Genomic DNA, 23,295 nt, shown 5'->3' with positions numbered 1-23,295 from the left:
ACAACAGTGAGAGATCAAGCTTCCCTCAGTCCTGATGGATGGAATTAATGGGGCTTGTTCCTAGGTGGCCGTTTGTATGCAGGGGCAAAAGGTGCTCTTGGAGAAAACTGGATCTCAGCTTGGAGAACAGGAACTGCCAGACTTTCAACCGCAGACTCCTAGGAGAGATCTCAGGGAGAGCTCTCCAGCAGAACCTTCCCAGGCGGGAGCTTATGACCGGCTGAGCCCCCATCATTGGGAGAAATCCCCACTCCTCCAAGAACCAACCCCCAAATTGGCTGGGACAGGTAAACACTCTGCCTTTTCTCTCCCTCTCATCAGCCCTTTATCTCCATCAGTGTATCTCATGGTTCTGCAAAGGCATAGACCACATGTGTGTGTTTTTTAAAATGTTGTATATAATAGTAGATGATTACTCACTAAACAAATTTCACTAATTAGAATGGTGGTGATACTACAAATAAGTATGTTTTGTCATTTTCTGTTAATGAATATTTGACAATCCACTGCATGACAGGGTTGTACCTACTTTTCTGTCCCTTTCAGAACTTCTTATAGAAAAGACAGATCCAAATATGGCCACAGATGAACTTCCATGCAAGCTATGGCTGAGTTTCATTGCTTAAAATGCTCCTCTGTTTAGAAGGGGCCTGGTAGAAAAAAAAAACCTCACCCTATATCATATATCTTTGTCCTCCTCCATGATGTTGCTTATACTTTAAATCCTCAAATCTATTTCCCTTTCTCTGGTGTGATATTTGTGTAACTGCTGGCCTTGTTCTACACAGTCCTGTGATCTCTAAGCCTGAATGACAGTGACATTTTGGCCAAGCCTGGTGATGTGAATACAAGATACAATCAGCACATTAGAGAGGAGAGTTACAAGAAGACAAAAATCCTTATTTTCTTAACATTTGCTACATTCAATGAGGTACTTTGTGTTTTAGGCTGTTCAGGCTGCTAATATAGAATGCTAGAGACTAGGTAGTTTATAAACAACAGGAGTTTATTTGTTATAGTTCTAGAGGCTGGGAAGTCTGAGTTCAAGGTGCCAGCATGGTTAGGTTCCAGTGAGGCTCCTCTTCCAGGTCACAGACTGCCTACTTCTCAGTCCTCATGTGGCAGAAGGGGAAGACAGGCTCCTGTGGGGCTCTTTCATGAAGGCATTAATCCCATTCCAGTGAGGGCAACACCCTCGTGACCTAATCACCTCCCAAAGGCCCCACGTCCTAACACTATTACCTTGGGAGTTAGAATTTCATATGAATTTGGGGGAACATAAACATTCAGCCCCTGGCAACCACAGTCTACTTTTGTCTCTAGACTTGCTTATTCTGAACATTGTATATAAATGGAATCACACAGGCCGGGCACAGTGGCTCACGCCTGTAATCCCAGCACTTTGGGAGGCCGAGGCAGGCGGATCGCTTAGGCTCAGGAGTTCGAGACCAGCCTGGGCAACATGGCGAAATCCTATCTCTACAAAAAAATACAAAAATTAGGGGGGCATGGTGCTGCACACCTGTAATCCCAGCTTCTTGGGGGAGCTGAGGCAGGAGGATCACTTGAACCTGGGAGGTCGAGGCTGCAGTGAACTGAGATCGTGCCACTGCACTCCAGCCTGTGTGACAAAGTAAGACCCTGTCTCAAAAATAAATAAATAAATAAATAAATTGAATCACACAATATGTGGTCTTTCGTGTGTGGCTTCTTTCACTGAGCATGTTTTCAAGTTTTATCCATGCTGTAGCATGAGTCAGTGCTTCATTCCTTTTCTGTGGCTGAATAATAGGCATTGTATGGATATATTACATGCTGGTTTTTTGTTCATGTTGGTTCATCTGTTCATAGACTTTTGGGTTGTCTCCACTTTTTGGTTATTATGAAGAATGCTGCTATAAATGCGTGTGTTTTTGTGTAGACATGTTTTCATTTCTCTTGAGTATATACCTAGGAGTGGAATTACCATATGCTAGGTCATATGGTAATTCTATCTTTGACTTATGAGGAACTACCAGACTGTTTTCCAAAGCAGCTGTACCATTTTACATCCCCACCAATACTGTGTGAGGATTCCGATTTCTCCACATTCTTGCTAGCACTTGTTATTGTCTTCTATCCATCCTATTAGGTTGAGAAATTTTGATTTGAGGTTTTGATTTACATTTCCCTGGTGACTAATGGTGTCGAACATCTTTTCATGTGCTTATTATCCAATTACATATCTTGTTTGGAAAAATGTTCAGATCCTTTGCTCATTTTTAAATCGGGTTATTTGTTTTCATTTTTTATAAGAGTCCTTTATATGTTCTAGACACTAGACCCTTATTATGTGTAATTTGCAAATCTTTTCTCTCATTCTGTGGGTTGTCTCACTTTCTTGATAGTGTCCTTTGAAGCACACGTTTTTCATTTTGCTACAGTGTAATTTATCTATTTTTTAATTTCTTTATGCTTTGGTGTCATGTGTAAAATACCACTGCCTAATCCAAGGGCACAAATATGTACAGCTATGTTTTCTTCAAAGAGACATAGATTTAGCTCTTACTTTTAGGTATTTGGTCCATTTAAAGTTAAATTTTCCTCCATACATAAAGAAACAAGTCAATTTTTATATAGGATTTGAGGTAGGGGTCTGTCTTAATCTGATCAGGCTGTTATAACAAATTGCCTTAGACTAGGTAATTTATAAACAACAGAAATTTATTGCTCACAGTTCCTGGATGCTGGGAAGTTCAAGATCGAGGTGCCAGCAGATTTGGTATCTGGCGAGGTCCCATTCCTCATAAATGGTAGTCTCTTGAGTTTCTTTTATAAGGACACTAATCCCATTTATGAAGACCGCACCCTCATAACCTAATCACCTCCCAGATGCCCCACCTCCCAAGACCACTGCACGGAGGACTGTCAATGTATGTGTGTCAGGGAACAGGGGGGAATAAATATTCAGACCATAGTAGGGTCCAACTTCATTCTCTTGTATGTGGAAATCCAGCAGTCCTAGTATCATTTATGAAAAAGACTATTCTTTTCCCATTGAATTGTCTTGTCAAAAAGCAATTGACCCTGATTGTATAGGCTGATTATTTACATTTGAATTTAAATGAATTAAAATTAAATAAAATTTAAAATTAGGTTCCTTACTCACAGTAGTCACATTTCAAGTACCCAGTAGCCACACAGTCACATGTGGCTAGTGGCTGCCATATTGAACAGCATGCATGTGCCTGTGCATGCACATGCACACACATGCATTTTCCACATCACAAGGGATCCTTCTCCAGATCCTGTGACTTCCCACAGGCTATTCCAGCTCATCTCCATCCAGACTGTCAGTCCTTCTGTAATTAGGATACATGGCTAAGCCCATATTCCAGTTTCTGAACTCATATACTTCAAATTTGTAATGAAAGAAAACATCACAGTCTCTGAACTTACTATCTTTTGAAGAGAAGGTGGTTGTCAGTTAGTGTTTACGAAGTGAGGGGTATTTGTTGAAATAGCTCAGGCACCAGACTACAGCAGTAAAATTTACAATGTTGAGATTTCACCTCTCTTCCTTCTTTCATTCATTGGTCGATACCCAGTTCTGATGGGTTTGCTTTTCCCTGTTCTTCCTTTCCTAAACCTTTCCCTAAACGGAGAAAGGAGGAAGGAGGTTGGAGAACTTGGTTCCTAAATTTAATATAAATCACAATCACCCCAGGAGCCTGCTAACTGTGCAGATTATCAGGCCCAACCCCCAGAGATTCTGACCCAGCAGCTTTGGGGGAAGGGTGAAGAGCCTGTTTGTTTAACAAATGCCCCAGATGATTCTAATGCAAGTTGCCAATGGAGGGCCACCCTTTGAGAAACTTTCAGAGTATTTCATAACTCTTGCTGAAGTTATTTCTTCCAAGTGCAGAAAATGAAGCATTTTCTTTCTAATTATAGAGGCCCCCAGAATGAGAAGTGACAACAAGGAAAATCCACAACAGGAAGGGGCTAAAGGAGCAAAGCCATGTGCAGTGTCAGCTGGCAGATCCAAAGGGAATGGTCTGCAGAGTCCTGAACCAAGAGGGGCAAATATGAGTGAACCTCGGTTGTCACGGAGGCAGGTCAGCCCCCCAAATGCTCAAAAGCCATTTGCTCACTACCAGAGACATTGCAGGGTGGAATACATCAGCAGCCCCCTAAAAAGCCACCCACTGAGAGAGCTGAAGAAAAGCAAAGGAGGTAAACGGAGCCTGAGCAACCGTTTGCAACATCTTGGTCACCAGCCCACCCGCTCAGCAAAGAAACCCTACAAATGCGATGACTGTGGGAAAAGCTTCACGTGGAATTCAGAGCTGAAGAGACACAAGAGAGTCCACACAGGAGAGAGACCGTACACGTGCGGAGAGTGTGGAAACTGCTTTGGGCGGCAGTCAACCCTGAAGCTGCACCAGAGGATCCACACTGGAGAGAAGCCATACCAGTGTGGCCAGTGTGGGAAAAGCTTTCGCCAGAGCTCAAACCTTCACCAGCATCACAGGCTCCACCATGGGGATTGAAAGGAGCACTCCATGCTTTAGATTCACAAGGAAGGTGTTTGTGTTTCTCCTCCCCCTTACTTGCATGTAAATCACAAAGACTGTGTGACTTACAAGGAAAGCAAGAGGCCTATGAGGAATGATGATGCACATTCTGCTGTGAGGAGGCCCAGAAAAGGCCAACCAGGGCCCAACTGTGCATGATGACATGGTGAAGAGATGGCAGTTCTAGGTATTGGGGCAAAGAGAACTTAAGTCTCTGCAGAGAGCAAGGAGTAACTCCTGAGAGAGAATTAGGACAATCCTGCAGGTGGCCCGCTTATTGTTAAATCGTCCCTCTGTTGCTTTATCCTCTAAAATATGTTAAGGGATAAATTCTATATATAGTTATGCATTTGCTGTCATACCAGACAATTTTTTATCATGCACACGCTTCTTTAATAAAGATGAGTGATCTACCAGAATTTCAAGGCAAAGTTCATTGGAAAATAGATCCCTCATATTCTTTCTGTAATTACTAGCTGTTTATAGCAAAGGATGAATTAAATGAGAATATGCACATTTGTGTGAGAAGAGTTTCCAAGTAATTAGATGCTGCTTTTACAAAAAGAAAAGAAAATTACATTTGAGGGATCTTTTTTGTATCAAAGCATCTTTTATTTTTATTTTTTGAGACAGGGTCTCGCTATGTTGCCCAGGCTGGTCTCGAACTCCTGGACTCAAGCAATTCTCCTGCCTTGGCATCCCAAAGTGCTGGGATTACAAGTGTGAACCACCATGCCTGTTCTCAAAGCACCTTTGAGGGGAAAACAAAAAACAAAAAACAAAAAACAAAACAAAAAACATCTATACAGTTACTGCAACCCCAGCCTAACACATAAGAAAAAGCTACAGTGAGAAGAAAGTAGTGGATGAAGAATACTAAGGAGATATAAGAGGGAATTCTTCCTACTCTCCTTTCTCACTTAGCCCATTAGCTTTAAGAATAACAAAATGCTGTGAGGGTACAGTGGCTCACACATGTAATCCTAACACTTTGAGAGGTTGAGGCGGATGACTGAGCCCAGGAGTTTGAGACCAGGCTGGGCAATGTAGCTAAGCCCTGATCTACAAAAAATACAAAAATAAGCCAGGCATGATGGTGCATGTCTATAATCCCAGCTACTCTGAAGGCTGAGGCAAAAGTATCGTTTGAGCCCAGGAGTTAGAGGCTGCAGTGAGCTATGACTGCACCACTCCACTCTAGCCTGGATGACAGAGTGAGACTCTGTCTCAGGAAAATTTAAAAAAATAGCAAAAGGATTGGGGTAATGAAAATATTCTAAGACTGGATTACGGTAATGGTTGCACAAGTCAGTAAATTTACTAAAATCACTGAAATGGGCTAATTTTATGATACATAAATTGTACCTCAACAGCATATTTTTAAGTGACAAAATATATTTATATAAAATGAATCCTGGAACTAAGCCTGAGAGATCGGCTAATGCCACCTCCTTGTTTTCTCAAAGTGGAAATTAAAATGCAAATCAGTATATAATTCCTAGCTCATTGCTCAGTTTAGAGAAAAAGTTTGGCAGATTAGTGCATTCCTGATGCGGCAAATAGAACCAGGTAGCTTTTTTTTTTTTTTTTGAAACAGGGTCTCACTCTGTTACTCAGGCTAGAGTGCAGTGGCGTGATCACGGCTTACTATAGCTTCAATCTTCTGGGCTCAAGCAATCCTCCCGCCTCAGCCTCCCGAGCAGCTGGGACTACAGGAATGCACCACCATGCCTGGCTAGTTTTTCTATTTTTTTTGTAGAGACAGAGTCTCACTGTGTTGCCCAGTCTATCTTCGAACTCCTGGGCTCAAGCCATCCTCTCACCTTAGACTCCCAAAGTGCTGGGATTACAGGTGTACGCTCAGCAAGGTAGCATTCTTCCCAAAACATCAGTATCATCAAGTGATTACCAGTCACCTCAGGGCTGTGGGCTGAGCTCTTCTGTCCCCCACAAGGAATCTCTTGTCCCTCCTAACTGCTGAGGGACATGTGCACACCTACAAGTCCTCTTTGGGGTCTTGCACACAATTGTTTCCTTTGCCTTTAGTTCCTGATGTTTCTCATTCCTTCCTGCCTCCTCCCTCTCACAAGAGTTTCCTTCTCTCAAAGGCTTCACTGAGGAGCCCTAGGCAGACTTCTGTTAAAATTGGGGTCCAGTCTCTCTACTAGACCCTATACACCAGGGCTGCTAAACAGGGAACCCCCCAGGGGATGTCGGACAATGTCCAAAGACACTTTTGGTTGTTATGACTGAGGGAGGGAGGGTTGTTGCTGGCCTCCAGTGGGTCCTACTGCACCTCCTGCAGTGCTGGGACAGCCAGCCCCCACAGCAATGACCTGGCCAAAAAATCAGTATCGCCAAGGCTGGGAAACTACCATGCACTATAAAAGCTCTTTCAAAACAAGAACATTGTTTTTCCATAACTTTAGCTTTGCCAATGTGCAGCCAAGAGAAACAGATGTTCAATATTTAAAACAGTTGAGAATCCCCGCTGTATCCAAGGGCCCATTTCTGCCTAAATTCAGAGATCCTCGTCACAATCTGTTGAATGCACAAGTGAGCTTCTGTCTCTTGGGCAGAGGCTTATTGAAGGCCCAGCGGCCTTCCTTATAGCTTTTATGGTCCTTTAGGTACTTTAGGCCCAGATCCCATTCCCATCTGTTATGTTAAATAACGAAGAATTTAGCTTCTGTATCCGACCTGCCCCATACCTGGATCCATCCTGATACCTCTCCCTGGTCAAGCCCTCTTTCTTCCTCATTGTGTTTCCACCTCACCCTGCTGAAACCAGGCTGATTTCACTGTTGTCCCTTAATCTCCAAGTCATAGTCACATCTGTATTAGGTACCTATTGGTGTGGTAACAGATGACCACAAACTTAATGGTTTAAAACAACACAAACTGGGGCCTGGCATAGTGGCTCACACCTGTAATCACAGCACTTTGGGAGGCCAAGGTTGTCAGAAGTTCACCTGAGGTCAGAAGTTCAAGATCAGCGTGGCCAATATGGTGAAACTCCATCTCTACTAAAAATATAAAAATTAACCGGGTGTGGTGGTGCATGCCTATAATCCCAGCTACTAGGGAGGCTGAGGCAGGAGAATCACTTGAACATGGGAGGCAGAGGCTGCAGTGGGCTGAGATTGTGCCACTGCACTGCAGCCTGGGAAAAAACAGTGAAACTCGGACTCAAAAAAAAAAAAAAAAGAAGAAATACAAAACAACAAAAAAACTCCCACAACCTTATCGTTCTAGAAGTCACAAATCCGAAATTAATCTCACTCAGCCAAAATCAAGCTGTCGGCAAGGCTGGTTCCTCTGGAGGCTCTGAGGTGTCAATGTCTTGCCTTGACTTTTTCAGCTTCTAGCAGCCACCCACATCCTTTGGCCTCTATCTTCAAAATGCATCACTCCAATCTGATTCCACCACCTTCTCCTCTATGACTTTCCTGCTTCCCTTGTATAAGGACCGTTATGATGTTGGGCCCACCAGGATAATCCAGAATAATCTCCCCATCTCAAGATCCTTCCCCTTTTGCCATATAAGGTAAACTTCATGGGTTCCAGGGATTAGGATGTGGAAACATTTGGGGTGCCATGACTCAACCCACCACATATACCCATCCTGAATCAAGTTAGACAAAGAGCATCTGTCCTAAAAGAGAAGGAACATAGATTTCTACTTAATTATAAGGCTTGGGGCCAGGCGCAGTGACTCACACCTGTAATCCCAGGACTTTGGGAGGCCGAGGGAGGTGGATCGCTTGAGGCCAGGAGTTCAAGACCAGCCTGGCCAACATGGTGAAATCCCGTCTCTACCAAAAAAAAAATTAGCCAGCTGCATCACCATGCCCAGCTAATTTTTGTATTTTTAGTAGAGATGGGGTTATTTTATGGCTTATTTTATAAAACAATTTTTTTTGTACACATGGGGTCTCACTATGTTACCCAGGTTGGTCTCAAACACCTGGGCTCAAGAAATCCACCCACCTTGGCCTCCCAAAGTGCTCGGATTACAGGGGTAAGCCACTGCACCTGGCACATAGATCTCCTTTTTAAGGCTGAATAATGTTCCACTGTGTGTGCGCGCGCGTGTGTGTGTGTGTGTGTGTGTGTGTGTATATCCATTTATCCACCAGTAGCCACTTAGGTTGCTTTCAAGTCTTGGCTACTGTAAATAATGTACCTTAGGTATACACAGTATCCTCATAGATATTGCAGTTTTGATTCCAGACCCCTACAATAAAGTGAATGTCCCAATAAAATGAGTCACACAAATGTTTTGATTTCCTGGTGAATATAAAACCTATAGTTACACTATACTGTAGCCTATTAAGTGCGGAAAAGTATTACATCAGATAAAGGTAATGCTGATAAGGGTGGTGGCTGCACAGGGTTGGGGTGGCCGTGACAATTTCTTAAAATAAGATAACAATGAAGTTTGCCAAATCAGTTGACTCTTCCTTTCACAGAAGATTTCTTCAGGGCATGTTATAATGGGTGATAGCATTTTGGCCATAGTAAAACTTTCAAAATCTTCTCAAATCCTGCTGCTGCTTCATTAACTAAGTTTATGTAATATTCTAAATCCTGCTGTCATTTCAACAACATTCACAGCATCTTTACCAAGAGTAGATTCCATCTCAAAAAAACACTTTTAGGCTGGGCAAGTGGCTCATGTCTGTAATCCCAGCAATTTGGGAGACCAAGGTGGGAGGACTGCTCTGTGAGCTCAGGAGTTAACACAGGGAAGACCCCATTTCTACAAAAAAAAATTTAAAATTAGCTGGGCATGGTGGTGCACACCTGTAGTCCCAGCTACTTGGGAGCCTGAGGTGGGAGGTTCACTTGAGCCTGGGAGGCTGAGGCTGCAGTGAGTCGTGACTGTGCCACTTGTACTTCAGCCAGAGTGACAGAGCAAGACCCTGTCTCAGAAACAAAATGGTTGGGTGCCATGGCTTATACCTGTCATTCCAGCACTTTGGGAGGCTGAGGCACCCAGATCACTTGAGGTCAGGAGTTCCAGAAAAGCCTGGCCAACGTGGCGAAACCCATCTCCACAAAAACAGAAAAATTAGCTGGGTGTGGTGGCATGCTCCCGTACTCCCTGCTACTCAGGAGGCTGAGGCAGGAGAATCGCTTGAACCCAGGATATGGAGGTTGCAGTGAGCTGAGATCACGCCACTGCACTCCAGCCTGAGCAACACAGTGAGACTCTGTCTCAAAAAACAAAAACAAAAGCAAAAACAAAACAAAACAAAACACTTTTGGCTGGGGGCGGTATCTCATGCCTGTAATCCCGGCACTTTGGGAGGCTGAGGCGGGAGGATCACTTGAGCCCAGGAGTTCAAGACCAGCTTGGGCAACATATCCAGACCCCATCGCTACAGAAAAAAAATTTTTTTGAGACAGTCTTGCTCTGTTGCCAGGCTGGAGTGCAGTGGCAATATCTTGGCTCACAGCAATCTCCACCTCCCCGGCTCAAGCAATTATTCTGCCTCAGCCTCCTGAGTAGCTGGGACTACAGGCACGTGCCACCATGCCCGGCTAATTTTTTGTAGTTTTAGCAAAGACAGGGTTTCACCGTGTTAGCCAGGATGGTCTTGATCTCCTGACCTCGTGGTCTGCCTGCCTTAGCCTCCCAAAGTGCTGGTATTACAGGCGTGAGCCACCGCACCCAGCCTACAGAAAAATTTTAAAAATTGAGCAAATGAGACATATTGTAGTCTCAGCTACTTGGGAGGCCAAGGCAGGAGGATTACTTGAGCCCAGCAGCTAGGCTGCAATGAATTATGATCGTACCACTGCAGTCTAGTCTGGGGGAGTGAGAGCCCATCTCAAAAAAAAAAAAGAAAATAAAGAGAAAGATGAAATTACTCTTTGATCCATGGGCTGCAGAATAAATGTTGTGTCAGCAGGCACGAAAACATTAACTCCCTTGTATATCTCCACCAGAGCTCTTGGTTGTCCAGGTGCATTGTAATAAACTGTAATATTTGGAAAGGAATCTTTTTTTTTTTTTTTTTTTCTGAGCAGTAGGTCTCAACAGTGGGCTTAAAATATTCAGAAAACCATGTTGTAAACACATAGGTTGTCATCCAGTCTTTGTTGTTCAATTGATAGAGCACAGGCAGAATAAACATAATTCTTAAGGGCCTCAGGATTTTCAGAATGGTAAATGAGAACTGGCTTCACCAACTGCATTCGCCCCTAACAAGAAAACCAGCCTGCCCTTTAAAGCTTTGAAGCCAGACATTGACTTCTCCTCTCTAGCTAGGAACGTCTTAGATGGCGTCTTTCCCCAGTAGCAGGCTGTTTTGTCTACATTGAAAATCTATTCTTATTGTAGCCACTTTCATCAATGATCTTAGCGAGATCTTCTGGATAACATGCTGCAGTTTCTCCATCAGCACTTGAAGCTTCACCTTGCACTTTTATGTTATGGAGATGGCTTTTCTCCTTGAACCTCAGGAACCAACCTTTGTTAGTTTCCAACATTTCTTCTGCACTTCTTCACATCTCTCAGCTTTCACAGAACTGAAGAGAGTTTGGGCCTTGATCTGGATTAGGCTTTAGTTTAAGGGAATGTTGTAGCTGGTTTGATCTTCTATCCACACCATTCAAACTTTCCTCATATCAGCAAAAAGACTGTTTCACTTTTTTATCATTCTTGTGTTCACTGGAGTAGCAATTCAAATTTCCTTCAAGAACTTTTCCTTTGAATTCACAATTTGGTGAAACATTTGGCACAGAAAACCTAGCTTTTGGCCTGTCTCAGGTTTTGACATGCCTTTCTCAATAAGCTTAATCATTTCTACCTTTTGATTTAAAGTGAGAGATGGGCTGAGTGGTGGCTCATGCCTGTAATCTCAGCACTTTGGGAGGCCAGGGTGGGCAGATCACGAGGTCAAGAGTTGGAGACCAACCTGGCCAACACGGTGAAACCCCATCTCTACTAATACAAAAATTAGCCAGGCGTGGTGGTGCGCACCTGTAGTCCTAACTACTCGGGAGGCTAAGGCAGGAGAATCACTTGAACCCGGGAGGCGGAGGATGCAGTGAGCCAAGATCATGCTACTGTGCTCCAGCCTGGGCGACAGAGCAAGACTCCATCTCCAAAAATAAAGTGAGAGATGTGACTCTTCCTTTCACTTGAACACTTAGACGTCATCGTAGAGTTCTTAAGCGGCCTAATGTCAATATTTTTGTGTCTTAGGGAAAAGGAAGGCCCAAGGACAGGAAGACAGATGGAAATATGGCTGGTCAGTGGAATAGTACTGAAAGTTCCATGCAGGCCAGGTGTGGTGACTCACGCCTGTAATCCCAGCACTTTGGGAGGCCGAGGTGGGCAGATCATGAGGTCAGGAGTTCAAGACCAGCCTGGACAGTATGACAAAACCCCGTCTCTACTGAAAATACAAAAATCAGCCGGGCATGGTGGCATGCACCTATAGTCCCAGCTACTCGGGAGGCTGAGGCAGGAGAATCGTTTGAACCCAGGAGGCAGAGGTTGCAGTGAACTGAGATCCTGCCACTGCACTGCAGCTGGGTTGACAGAGCGAGACTCCATCTAAAAAAACACCAAAAAAAAAAAAAAAAAAGAAAAAGAAAGAAAGTTCCGTGCAGTATTTTCTGGCCTCCAGCTCCATCGATATTCCTGCAAAAAACATGATCTCATTCTTTTTTATGGCTGCATAGTATTTCATGGTGTATATGTATGTTTTCTTTATCCAATCTGTCACTGATGGGCCTTTAAGTTGATTCCGTATCTTCGTTACTGTGAATGGTGCTGCTGGAAACATTCATGTGCATGTGTCTTTACAGGAGAATGATTTATATTTCTCTGGGTATATACCCAGTAATGGGATTGTTGGATCAAACTGTAGTTCTATTTTTAGCTCTCTGAGGACTCACCATATTGCTCTTCACAATGGTTGGGCTAAATTTATACTCCCACTAACAGTGTATAAGTGTTCCCTTTTCTCTGCAATCTTGCCAGCATATTTTTTGACTTTTTAATAATAGACATTCTCCCTGGTGTGAGATGGTATCTCATTATGGTTTTTTATTTGCATTTCTTTAATGATTAGTGATACTGAGCTTTTTTTCTTATGATTGTTTGTTGCATGTACGTCTTCTTTTGAAAATTGTTCATGTCTTTTGCCTACTTTTTAACGGGGTTGTTTTTCTCTTGCAAATTTGTTTACATTCCTTATAGATGCTGGATATTAGACCTTTGTCAGATGCATATTTGTAAATATTTTCTTCCATTCTGGAGGTTGTCTGTTTCCTCTGTTGATAGTTTCTTTTGCTGTGCAGAGGAAGCTCTTTAGTTCAATTAAGTCCCATGTCTCAATTTTTGCTTTTGTTGCAATTGCTTTTGGAGTCTTTGTCATGAAATAGTTTCTGATCTTATGTCCAAGACGGTATTGCCTAGGTTGTCTTCTAGGGTTTTTATAGCTTTGGAGTTTACATTTAAGTCTTTAATCCATCTTGAGTTGATTTTTGTATATGGTGTAAGGAAGGGGTCCAGTTTCAATCTTCGGCATATAGCTAGCCAATTATCCCAGCACCATTTATTGAATAGGGATTTTTTCCCCCTCATTGCTTGTTTTTGTCAGCTTTGTTGACGTTCAGCTGATCTTAGGAGTGTGGCCTTATTTCTGAGCTCTCTATTCTGCTCCATTGGCCTATGTGCCTGTTTTTGTACCAGTACCATGCTGTTTTGGTTACTGTAGCCCTGTAGCACAGTTTGAAGTCAGGTAATGTGATGCCTCCAGCTTTGTTCTTTTTGCTAGGATTGCCTTGGCTATTCAGGCTCTTTTTGGTTCCAATTTTTTTTTTTTTTTTTTTGGAGCCAGAGTCTTGCTCTGTTGCCCAGGCTGGAGTGCAGTGGTGCCATCTCAGCTCACTGCAAGCTCCGCCTCCCAGGTTCACGCTATTCTCCTGCCTCAGCCTCTCGAGTAGCTGGAACTACAGGCGCCCGCCACCACGCCCAACTAATTTTTTTGTATTTTTAGTAGAGATGGGGTTTCACTGTGTTAGCCAGGATGGTCTCGATGTCCTGATCTCATGATCCGCCCATCTCGGCCTCCCAAAGTGCTGGAATTACAGGTGTGAGCCACCGCACTGGGCTGGTTCCATGTGAATTTTAAAATAGCTTTTTATAATTCTGTGAAGAATGTCATTGGTAGTTTGATAGGAATAGCATTGAATCTACAAAATGCTTTGGGCAATATGTCCCTTTTAATGATATTTATTCTTGCTATCCATGAGCATGGGATGTTTTTCCATTTGTGTCATCTCTGATTTCTTTCAGCTGTGTGTTGTAATTCTCATTGTAGGGATCTTTCACCTCCCTAATTAGCTGTATTCCTAGGGATTTTATTCTTTCTTTCTTTTTTTTTTTAGATGGAATCTTGCTGGGATTACAGGCATGAGCCACTAAGCCCAGCTCGGTATTTTATTCTTTTTGTGGCAGTTGTGAACGGGATTGCCTTCCTGATTTGACTCTCGGCTTGGCTGTTGTAGGTACATAGGAATGCTAGTAATTTTTGTGCATTGACTTTGTATCCTGAAACTTTGCTGAAGTTGTTTATCAGCTGAAGGAACTTTTGGGCTGAGACAATGGGGTTTTCCAGATAGAAACATGTCATCTGCAAACAGGGATAGTCTGACTTCTTTTATTCCTATTTGGATGCCTTTTATTTCTTTCTCTTGCCTCATTACTCTGGCCAGGACTTCCAATACTATGTTGAATAAAAGTGGTGAGAGAGGGCATTACTGACTTGTGCCAGTTTTCAAAGGGAATGCATCCTGCTTTTCCTCACTCAATATGTTGGTTATTTTATGTTTTCTTTAGAAAAGTGTCCATTCAAGTTCATTGTCCATTTTTGAATCGGGTTATTTGGTTAATTTGTTATTGAGTTGTGTGATTTCCTCATATATTTGATAACTTTATCAGGTATATTATTTGCAGGTATTTTCTTTTAATCCATAGTCTACCTTTTCATTTTGTTGACTGCCTCTTTTGCTTTGCAGCAGTTTTATAGCTTCATGTATTCCTACTTGTTTCTTGTGTCTTGCTTTGTTTTTTTTTTTTTGCCTGGGCTTTTCGTGTGATATTCAAAAAACTATTGTTGGCTGAGTGCAGTGGCTCACATTTGCAATCCCAGCACTTTGGGAGGCTGAGGCGGGCGGATCACCTGAGGTCAGGAGTTAGAGACCAGCCTGGCCTACACGGCCAAACCCCGTCTCTACTAAAAGTACAAAAATTAGCTGGGTATGGTGGCACACACCTGTAATTCCAGCTACTTGGTAGGCTGGGGCAGGAGAACTGCTTGAGCCCAGGAGGTGCAGGTTGCAGTTAGCCAAGATAGCACCACTGCACTCCAGCCTGGGTGAGACAGAGCAAGACTCTGTCTCAAAAACAAAACAAAACAAAACAAAAACAAACAAAAAATAAAAAATAAGGAAATATTTACTATTGACATTTTATTAACTATTTTCTGTTAGTCTTATAGTCCTTCTGTCCCTCTTTTTTCTCTGTCTTCTTTTGTATTTCACTGTTTTTTGTTTTGTTTTGTTTTTTGAAACGGAGTCTCGCTCTGTCACCTAGGCTGGAGGGCAGTGGCACGATCTCAGCTCACTGCAACCTTCGCCTCCTGGGTTCAAGCAATTCTCCTGCCTCAGCTCTCTGAGTAGCTGGGATTACAAGTGTGCACCACCACACCTGGCTAATTTTTGTATTTTTAGTAGAGATGGGGTTTTGCCATGTTGGACAGGCTGGTCTCGAATTCCTGGCCTCAAGCAATCTGCCCGCCCCAGCCTCCCAAAGTGCTGGGACTACAGGCGTGGGCCACTGCACCTGGCCATATTTCATTGCTTTTGTATTTATGTTTTCATTCTTTTCTCTTTTTCTTTAATTCTATAGACATTTTCTTTGTAGTTACCAAGTGTTTACATAAAATCTCTTATGACAGTCTACTTTAAGCTGATAACTTACCTTGAGAACTTTGCTTTTCTCTTTCCTCCTCTGGCTTATATGCTATTGATATCACAATTAACACCTATTTATATTGTACCAATTAACATAATATAGTTGTTTTACTACTTTTGTCTTTTAACTTTTATAAGAAAACTAAAATTGATTTACCCACTACTATTATAGTAATACAATATTAGTTTTGACTATATATTTACCTTTGCCAATGAGTTTCATACTTTGTGTGCTCATGTTGCTGTTTTCCATACTTCTGTTTTAACCTTAAGAACTCTCTTTAGCATTTCTTGTAAGGCAGGTATAGTGGTGATAATCTTCCTCAGCTTTTGTTTGAGAAAGTCTTTATTTCCCTCTCATTTTTGAAGGATGGGTTTGTTGGATATAGCATTCTTGACTGGAACTTTTTTTCTTTCAGCACTTTGAATCTGTCGTTCCACTCCATTCTGGCCCACAAGGTTTATGCTGGAAACTCTGTTGATAGTTTTATTGGGGGTCCCTTGTACTCAGAATTTGCTTTTCCCTTGGTTGCTTTCAAAATTCTGTTTCTGACTTTTGACAATTCGATTGTAATGTATGTCAGTGTGGGTCTCTTTGGATTCATCTTATTGTTTTTTTTTTGTTGTTGTTGTTGTTGTTTTGAGACAGTCTCGCTCTGTCGACCAGGCTGGAGTGCAGTGGCACGATCTAGGCTCACTGCAACCTCCATCTCCCAGGTTCAAGCCATTCTCCTGCCTCAGCCTCCTGAGTAGCTGGGATTACAGGCACATGCCACCATGCCTGCCTAATTTTTGTATTTTTAGTAGAGACGGGGGTTTCACCATGTTGGCCAGGCTGGTCTCGAACTCCTGACCTCAAGTGATCCACCTGCCTCAGCCTCCCAAAGTGCTGGGATTACAGGCATGAGCCTCCACACCTGGCTGGATTCATCTTATTTCATGTTCCTTGGGCTTCTTGGGTCTCGACTTCTATTTAATTCCCCAATTTTGGAAGGTTTTCAGCCATTGTTTGTTTGAACATGCTTTCTGTCCATTTTGCTCTCTCTCTTTGCCTTCTGAAAATCCAGTAATGCATACATTAGTCTACTCGATGGTGTCCCTGAAGTCCCTTAAGCTATTCTCTTTTTCTCATTTTTTGCCCCTCTGATTGGATGATTTCCAATGACTGGTCTTCAAATTCACTGACCCTTTCTTCTGCTTGATCTAGTCTGTGGGTGAAACCCTCTAGATAATTTTTCAGATGAGTTATTACATACTTCAGATCTACAACTTCTGTTTGGTATGTTTTTATATTTTCTCTCTTTTCTGAGACAGGGTCTTACTTGGTCACCCAGGCTGGAGTGCAGTGGTGTGATAACAGCTCACTGCAGCCTTGACATCCCAGGTTCAAGTCATCCTCCCACCTCAGGCTCTAGAGGAGCTGGAACCACAGGTGTATGCCACCATACCTGGCTAATTTTTAATTTTTTGTAGAGATGGGGTCTTACTATGTAACCCAGGCTGGTCTTGAACTCCTAAGCTCAAGCAATCCTTCCACCTTGGCCTCCCAAAGTGCTGGGATGACAGTGTGAGCCACCGTGTCAACGCTGTTTTTGTATTTTCTCTTTGTTGAAAGTCTCGGTTTGTTCATACATTACACTCCTGACATCAGTGAGCATATTTATGATTATTTTTAATTCTTTTTAGTTTTTTTTTTTTTTTTTTGAGAGGAAGTTTTTCTCTGTTGCCCAGGCTGGAGTGCAATGACACGATCTCAGTTCACTGCAACCTCCGCCTCCCAGGTTCAAGCAATTCTCCTGTCTTAGCCTTCCGAGTAGCTGGGATTACAGGTGCCTGCCACCATGCCTGGCTGATTTTTGTATTTTTAGTAGAGATGAGGTTTCGCCACGTTGGCCAGGCTGGTCTCTAACATGTAACCTCAGGTGATCCGCCCGCCTCGGCCTCCCAAAGTGCTAGGATTACAGGCATAAGCCACCGCACCCGGCCTATTTTTAATTCTCTAATAGGTAAAATCACTAATCTACATTTCATTGGAATTGGTTTCTGGAGATTTATCTTATTATTTTGTTTGAAACGTATTTTCTGTTTCTTGATTTTTTTGTTGACTGTGTTGATTTTCATGCATTAAATAAGACAACTCTCTTTCCAAGTCTTAATATCTGATTTTTTGTAGGAGATGAACCTCACCAATCAACCCAACCAGAGATTCTAGGTGCCTCTCAAACTTTTGTGCTTGTACAAACTGCTGTCTTTGTTCTTAGTAGCTGCAAGAGATTGGCGTGCACCAAATGCCATCAGTGCCCCAATACTGGTGATATTGAGGACAGTTTCTGAAATTTAGCTAGAAAAGTTGGGGTGTTATATGTGTTCCAGTTCCTTCTATCCTCAAGGAGAAGCTGGGAACTGTTGTTGATCTCCCACTTGCCCTGTACTAAGCTGGGGAGATAATATGTAGCAAATGCATGCATTCTCATTCAGACCGCACACTCTTTCAACCCATTGCCTAATGTGTTGTTACCCCCAGGGGCCTAGTGAATAGTAGCTCCTATCTGCTGTCAGGGACAGATGGATTGTTCAGAGGCTTGGCTCCATCTCTAGAGTGAGCCTGCAAAAGGAATTGCAGAAAGCGACTGCATGTCCATTCAGGCTCCCAGAGGACTACTTATTGCCTGCCCAGTCAGTGCCCAGATATAGGCTAGAAGATATAGGCTAGAGGCCTGACTCGTGGACAGCGGCTGGGAAAGTTGGGACGTTAGGTGTGCAGTCAAACCCCTTCCTGGGGGTAAACTGGGAGCTGGGTGTTTTTGTCTGCCCACTTTGTACTCAGGGGAAACGGATGCTAGAACTGCTCAAACACCCTTTTAAAATCACTTTTCTTCTCTGTAGTCTAAGGGGACTTGTGAATGCAGTCTCATTAATTTCCAGAGACAGATGATTTAGGAGCTTAGGAGCTGGTCCCTTGGGTGGAAGCTGTAAAAGTTGGGGTACACCATCCAGGAAGAAGCTAGAAGCCTAGTTTTTTTACTTTTGTTGCTTTATTTTTGAGACAGAGTCTCACTCTGTCACCCAGGCAGGAGTACAGTGGTGCAATCTCAGCTCACTGCCACCTCTGCCTCTCGAGTTCAAGCTATTCTCCTGCCTCAGCCCCCAGCATAGCTGGGACTACAGGCACACCTCCCCGACACCCCCCAGCCATGCCCAGGTAATTTTTTGCATTTTTTTTTTTAGCAGAGACAGGGTTTCACTATGTTGCCCAGGCTCATCTTGAACTCCTGACCTCAAATGATCCACCCGCCTCGGCCTCCCAAAGTTCTGGGATTACAAGGGTGAGCCACCATGCCTGGCCCCTAGTTTTATCTCTGAATGGAGCAGTGGCAGAGGGGAGAACGCCAGTGAAGTTCCCACGTGCCTGTTCATGCTCCTGGAGGTCTATTGTTTACCAGCCCTATCAGCTACTAGATGTAGGCTACTTAGAAGCCTAATGTTGAGGCAGCAGTTGGGGAAAATGTGTAGACAAATCCCTTTTAGGAAGACTATGAAACCGTTTTTTTTTTTTTTTTAATTCTTTTTTTTTAATCTTATTTTCTTTTTTTTTCAGAGACAAGGTCTCAGTCTGCCACCTAGGCTGTAATGCAGTGGCTCCATCATAGCTCACCGCAACCCTCAATCTTGGACTCAAACAATCATCCTGCCTCAGCATCCTGAGTAGCTAGGACTATAGGTATATGTCACCACACCTGGCTAATTAAAAAAAAAACAAAAAAACTGTCCCCCACGCTGTTTTCAAACTCCTGGCCTCAAGTGATCCTCCCGCCTCAGCCTCTCAAAGCACTGGGATTACAGGCATGAGCCATGGTGCCCAGCCAGAACGGTGCCTTTCTGCCTGCTTGCTCTGCATTGACCCTGGGGGACAGCCACTGAAAGTGCTCACATACCTGTTTAAAATGTCCTCTTATGGCTGGGCATGGTGGCTCACACCTATAATCCCAGCACTCTGGGAGGCTGAGGTGGGTGGATCACAAGGTCAGAAGATCGAGACCATCCTGACTGACACTATGAAATCCCATCTCTACTAAAAATACAAAAAATTAGCCAGGCATGGTGGCATGTGCCTGTAGTCCCATCTACTCGGGAGGTTGAGGCAGGAGAATCGCTTGAACCCAGGAGGCAGAGGTTGCAGTGAGCTGAGATTGCGCCACTGTACTCCAGCCTGGGCGACAGAGCAAGACCCCGTCTCAAAAAAAAATAAAAATAAAAAAATAGCTGGGTGTAGTGGTGCATACCTGTAATCCTAGCTACTCAGGAGGCTGAGGCAGGAGAATCGCTTGAGCTCGGGAGGCGGAAGTTGCAGTGAACCAAGATTTTGCCACTGCACTACAACCTGGGCGAAAAGAGCGAAACTCTGTCTCTAAATAAATAAATGTCCTCTTTTTTCTCAGGGGACTCACAAATGCTGAACCCTGTCCATTCCCAGAGTAAGACGATTGAGGAGCCAAACTCTCAGGTGGAAACTGTTTAAGTTTGGGAGCAGTATGTCTGGCCTACACCATTCATTCTTCAAAAATCTGGAATTTGGGGATTCCTTCCCAATTGTAAGATACTATGCCCAGGTTTGTGGTTTACATTGTGTCTCAACTTGTTGGTACCCATTTTGATGTGGATATATTCTCAGTTGCCCAGTGTGTAGGAGTCTCAACTAGTTTCTATATTTCTCTCACAGAGAACTGATCCATGTGTAGATATATTCAGTGCATCCATGGAAGGAAGGAAAGTCAGAAGTTTCCCATTCTGTATATTGTTGATGCCCACTCAGTGAAATGAAACTTTTTTTGGGCAGGGAGGAGGTTCTCATTCTTTCAGCCAGGGTGAGTGCAGTGGAAGAATCACAGCTTACTAAGGCCTTCACCCAGGCTCAAGTGATCCTTTCCTGAGTAGGTGGGACTACAGGCATGTGACACCACGCCTGGCTTTTTTTTTTTTTTTGAGACGTAGTCTCCCTCTGTCCCCCCAGGCTGGAGTGCAGTGGTGCGATCTTGGCTCACTGCAACCTCTGCCTCCTGGGTTCAAGCAATTCTCCTGTGTCAGCCTCCCAAGTAGCTGGGACTACAGGTGGGTGCCACCATGCCCAGCTATTTTTTTTTTTTTAGTAGAAATGGGCTTTCACCATGTTGGCCAGGATGGTCTCGACCTTTTGACCTCGTGATCTGCCCACCTCAGCCTCCCAAAGTGCTGGGATTACAGGCGTGAGCCACTGTGCCCGGCCTAATTTTTAAATTTTTGGTAGAGATGGGTCTTATTATGTTGCCCAGGCTGGTCTGGAACTCCTGGCCTCAAGCAATCCTCCTGCCTTGACCTCCCAAAGTGCTGGGATTATAGGCGTGAGCCACTGCACTGGCCATCTTTGCTAAATTATTCCCTCCAAGCCTATAGGGCATCATTATATATTTATCCTGAAAGCTTTCTTCGTTTTTTTCTAAACTCCTTACAGTTTCTTTGTGTACACTGTTACACCTCTTGCCTACTAGTAACTGACAGCACCAGTGTCCTTTTTTTTTTTGACAAAGTCTCACTCTGTTGCCCAGGCTGGAGTGCAGTGGCACAATCTCAGCTCACTGTGACCTCTACCTCCTGGGTTCAAGCAATTCTCCTGCCTCAGCCTCCTGAGTAGCTGGGACTACAGGTGCACACCACCATGCCTGGCTAATTTTTGTATTTTTTTAGTAGAGATGGGGTTTCACCATATTGGCCAGGCTGGTCTCGAACTCCTGACCTCGTGATCTGCCTGCCTTGGCCTCCCAAAGTGCTGGGATTACAGGTATGAACCACTGCACCCGGCCCTCTGTCAGTCTTTAAGCTGAAACCAACAGTATAAAAGTGACAGCTGTAGTAGTTTCATTCAGTGCATAATTTTAAGCATCTACCATGTTCCTGGTCTCTGCTCCTATAGAGACAATGAAATTTTATTAGTTACATAATTACTATTCGATTACAAGCATATTGCTATAAGGAGGGTAAAACAAAGAATGCAGGAATTGAGAGGGTTGTTCCAAGTAATAGAAAACTTATGTGCACAAAGGAAAAGTAAAGAGCTTGGTATATTTGATGAATTGAGCGAAAGTGTAGCTGGAGAGGGGTAGGAGAAAAAGAACAGCTGGAGTTGATGCTGGCAGGGAAGTAATGACTAGGAAGGTCTTGTTGAAAATTTAAATGACCCTAAGGACAATGGGAAGCCAATGGAAGATGTCAAGTTGGATGATGAGATAATCATAATCATCTGGTACCTGGCCCTCTACTTCTGTGCAGCAAAGACTGGAAAGATCAACATCTAGTGTTGTCTTCCCTCAATAATGCTGGAATTTTCTGCTGAGTTTCAGGGAGCAAGCAATTTTATAATACTTCTTTTTTTTTTTTTTTTTTTGAGACGGAGTCTCGCTGTGCTCCCAGGCTGGAGTACAGTGGCCTGATCTCGGCTCACTGCAAGCTCCGCCTCCCGGGTTCACGCCATTCTCCCGCCTCAGCCTCCCAAGTAGCTGAGACTACAGGCGCCCGCCACCACGCCCGGCTAGTTTTTTGTATTTTCAGTAGAGACGGGGTTTCACCATGTTAGCCAGGATGGTCTCGATCTCCTGACCTCGTGATCCACCCGCCTCGGCCTCCCAAAGTGCTGGGATTACAGGCTTGAGCCACCGCGCCCGGCCAATACTTCTTTTATTACATGGCAGTGTGTTAGCTGTGTTGACAGAGAACAAGAGTGATATGAAAGTCATCAGCAGGCTATTTCAGGTAACCCAGCTGAGTATCGTTGGACAGGATGGGGACAGTGGAGACAGAAACATTCAGGTTTTGGTGATACTTTTGAGGTAGAATCCATGAGACTTGATGATTGAGTGGATATGATGTCTTAGTCTGTTCTGGCTGCTATAAAAAATTACCGTCAACTGGGTAGCTTATAAACAACAAAACTTTTTTTCTCATAGTTCTAGAGGCTAGGAAGCCCAGATCAAGGCACTGGCAGATTCAGTGTCTGGTGAGGGCCATTTCCATGATGGCACCTTCTTGCTGGGTCCTCACAGGCTCAAGCACAGTGGCCCAATCACAGTTCACTGTAACCTCGACTTCCTGGACTCAAGCAATCCTCCTGCCTCAGCCTCCCAAGTAGCTAGGACTACAAGCACCAGCCACCACACCAGGCTACATAAATGTTTTGTAAAGACGGGGTGCCATTATGTTTCCCAAGCTGGTCTTGAACTCCTGGCTTTAACCAATCCTCCCACCTTGGCCTCTCAAAGAACTGGGATTACAGACATAAGCCACCACACCCGGCCTGCAGTCTCTTTTATGAAGACACTAATCCCAATCATGAGGGGTCTACCAAAGTCCCCACCTCCTAATAACATCAATTAAAGTGTTAGAATTCGAACACATGAATTTTTAGGGTACACAAATATTCAAGCCATAGCAAGAGGAAAGAGGAGGTGTTTGTTGATATCATGAGCAATTGTGTGGATGTGGCCCCACATACTGGAGGCAAACAGATGAGGCGCTAAAAGCATGAGTTAAGGGCATGTGTTTTGATGCCTGAGAGACATCCAAAGGACGATCTCCTGTAGGTACTTGAAAGTAGGAATCTGGAGTACATAGAAGAGAAGTTGGAGTTTGACCTAAAGTGAGGTCTTTGTAGCCATGGAAGTGGCTAAGCTCACCTGGGGAAGATACCATTTACCAAAGGTAAGCCGAGGGT

The 23,295-nt window shown here is 43.7% G+C and overlaps 1 protein-coding gene across 3 annotated transcripts in view; it reads left to right on the top strand.

The window, feature by feature from the left end:
- Positions 1-4,975, top strand: part of LOC116271238 (zinc finger protein 174) — a 37,825-nt gene extending 32,850 nt beyond the window's left edge. The window contains exons 3-4 of one of the 3 annotated variants that reach the window (XM_031657971.1): positions 65-287; positions 3,934-4,975. In XM_031657971.1, the coding sequence (XP_031513831.1) occupies positions 65-287; positions 3,934-4,532 (822 nt within the window). In that variant the 3' untranslated portion in view covers positions 4,533-4,975. Of the gene's footprint in view, positions 1-64; positions 288-546; positions 682-3,933 lie in introns of those variants that run through there. The other 2 variants (XM_031657972.1, XR_004179676.1) reach the window with 2 other exon arrangements.
- The last annotated feature ends 18,320 nt before the right edge of the window (positions 4,976-23,295 follow it).

This window comes from Papio anubis, chromosome 18 (genome assembly GCF_008728515.1).
Source record: "Papio anubis isolate 15944 chromosome 18, Panubis1.0, whole genome shotgun sequence".
In the NCBI taxonomy this organism is placed as follows: Eukaryota; Metazoa; Chordata; class Mammalia; order Primates; family Cercopithecidae; genus Papio; species Papio anubis.
The sequence above is the reverse complement of the archived record's forward strand: the minus strand, read 5'-3'. Positions and strand labels throughout refer to the sequence as shown.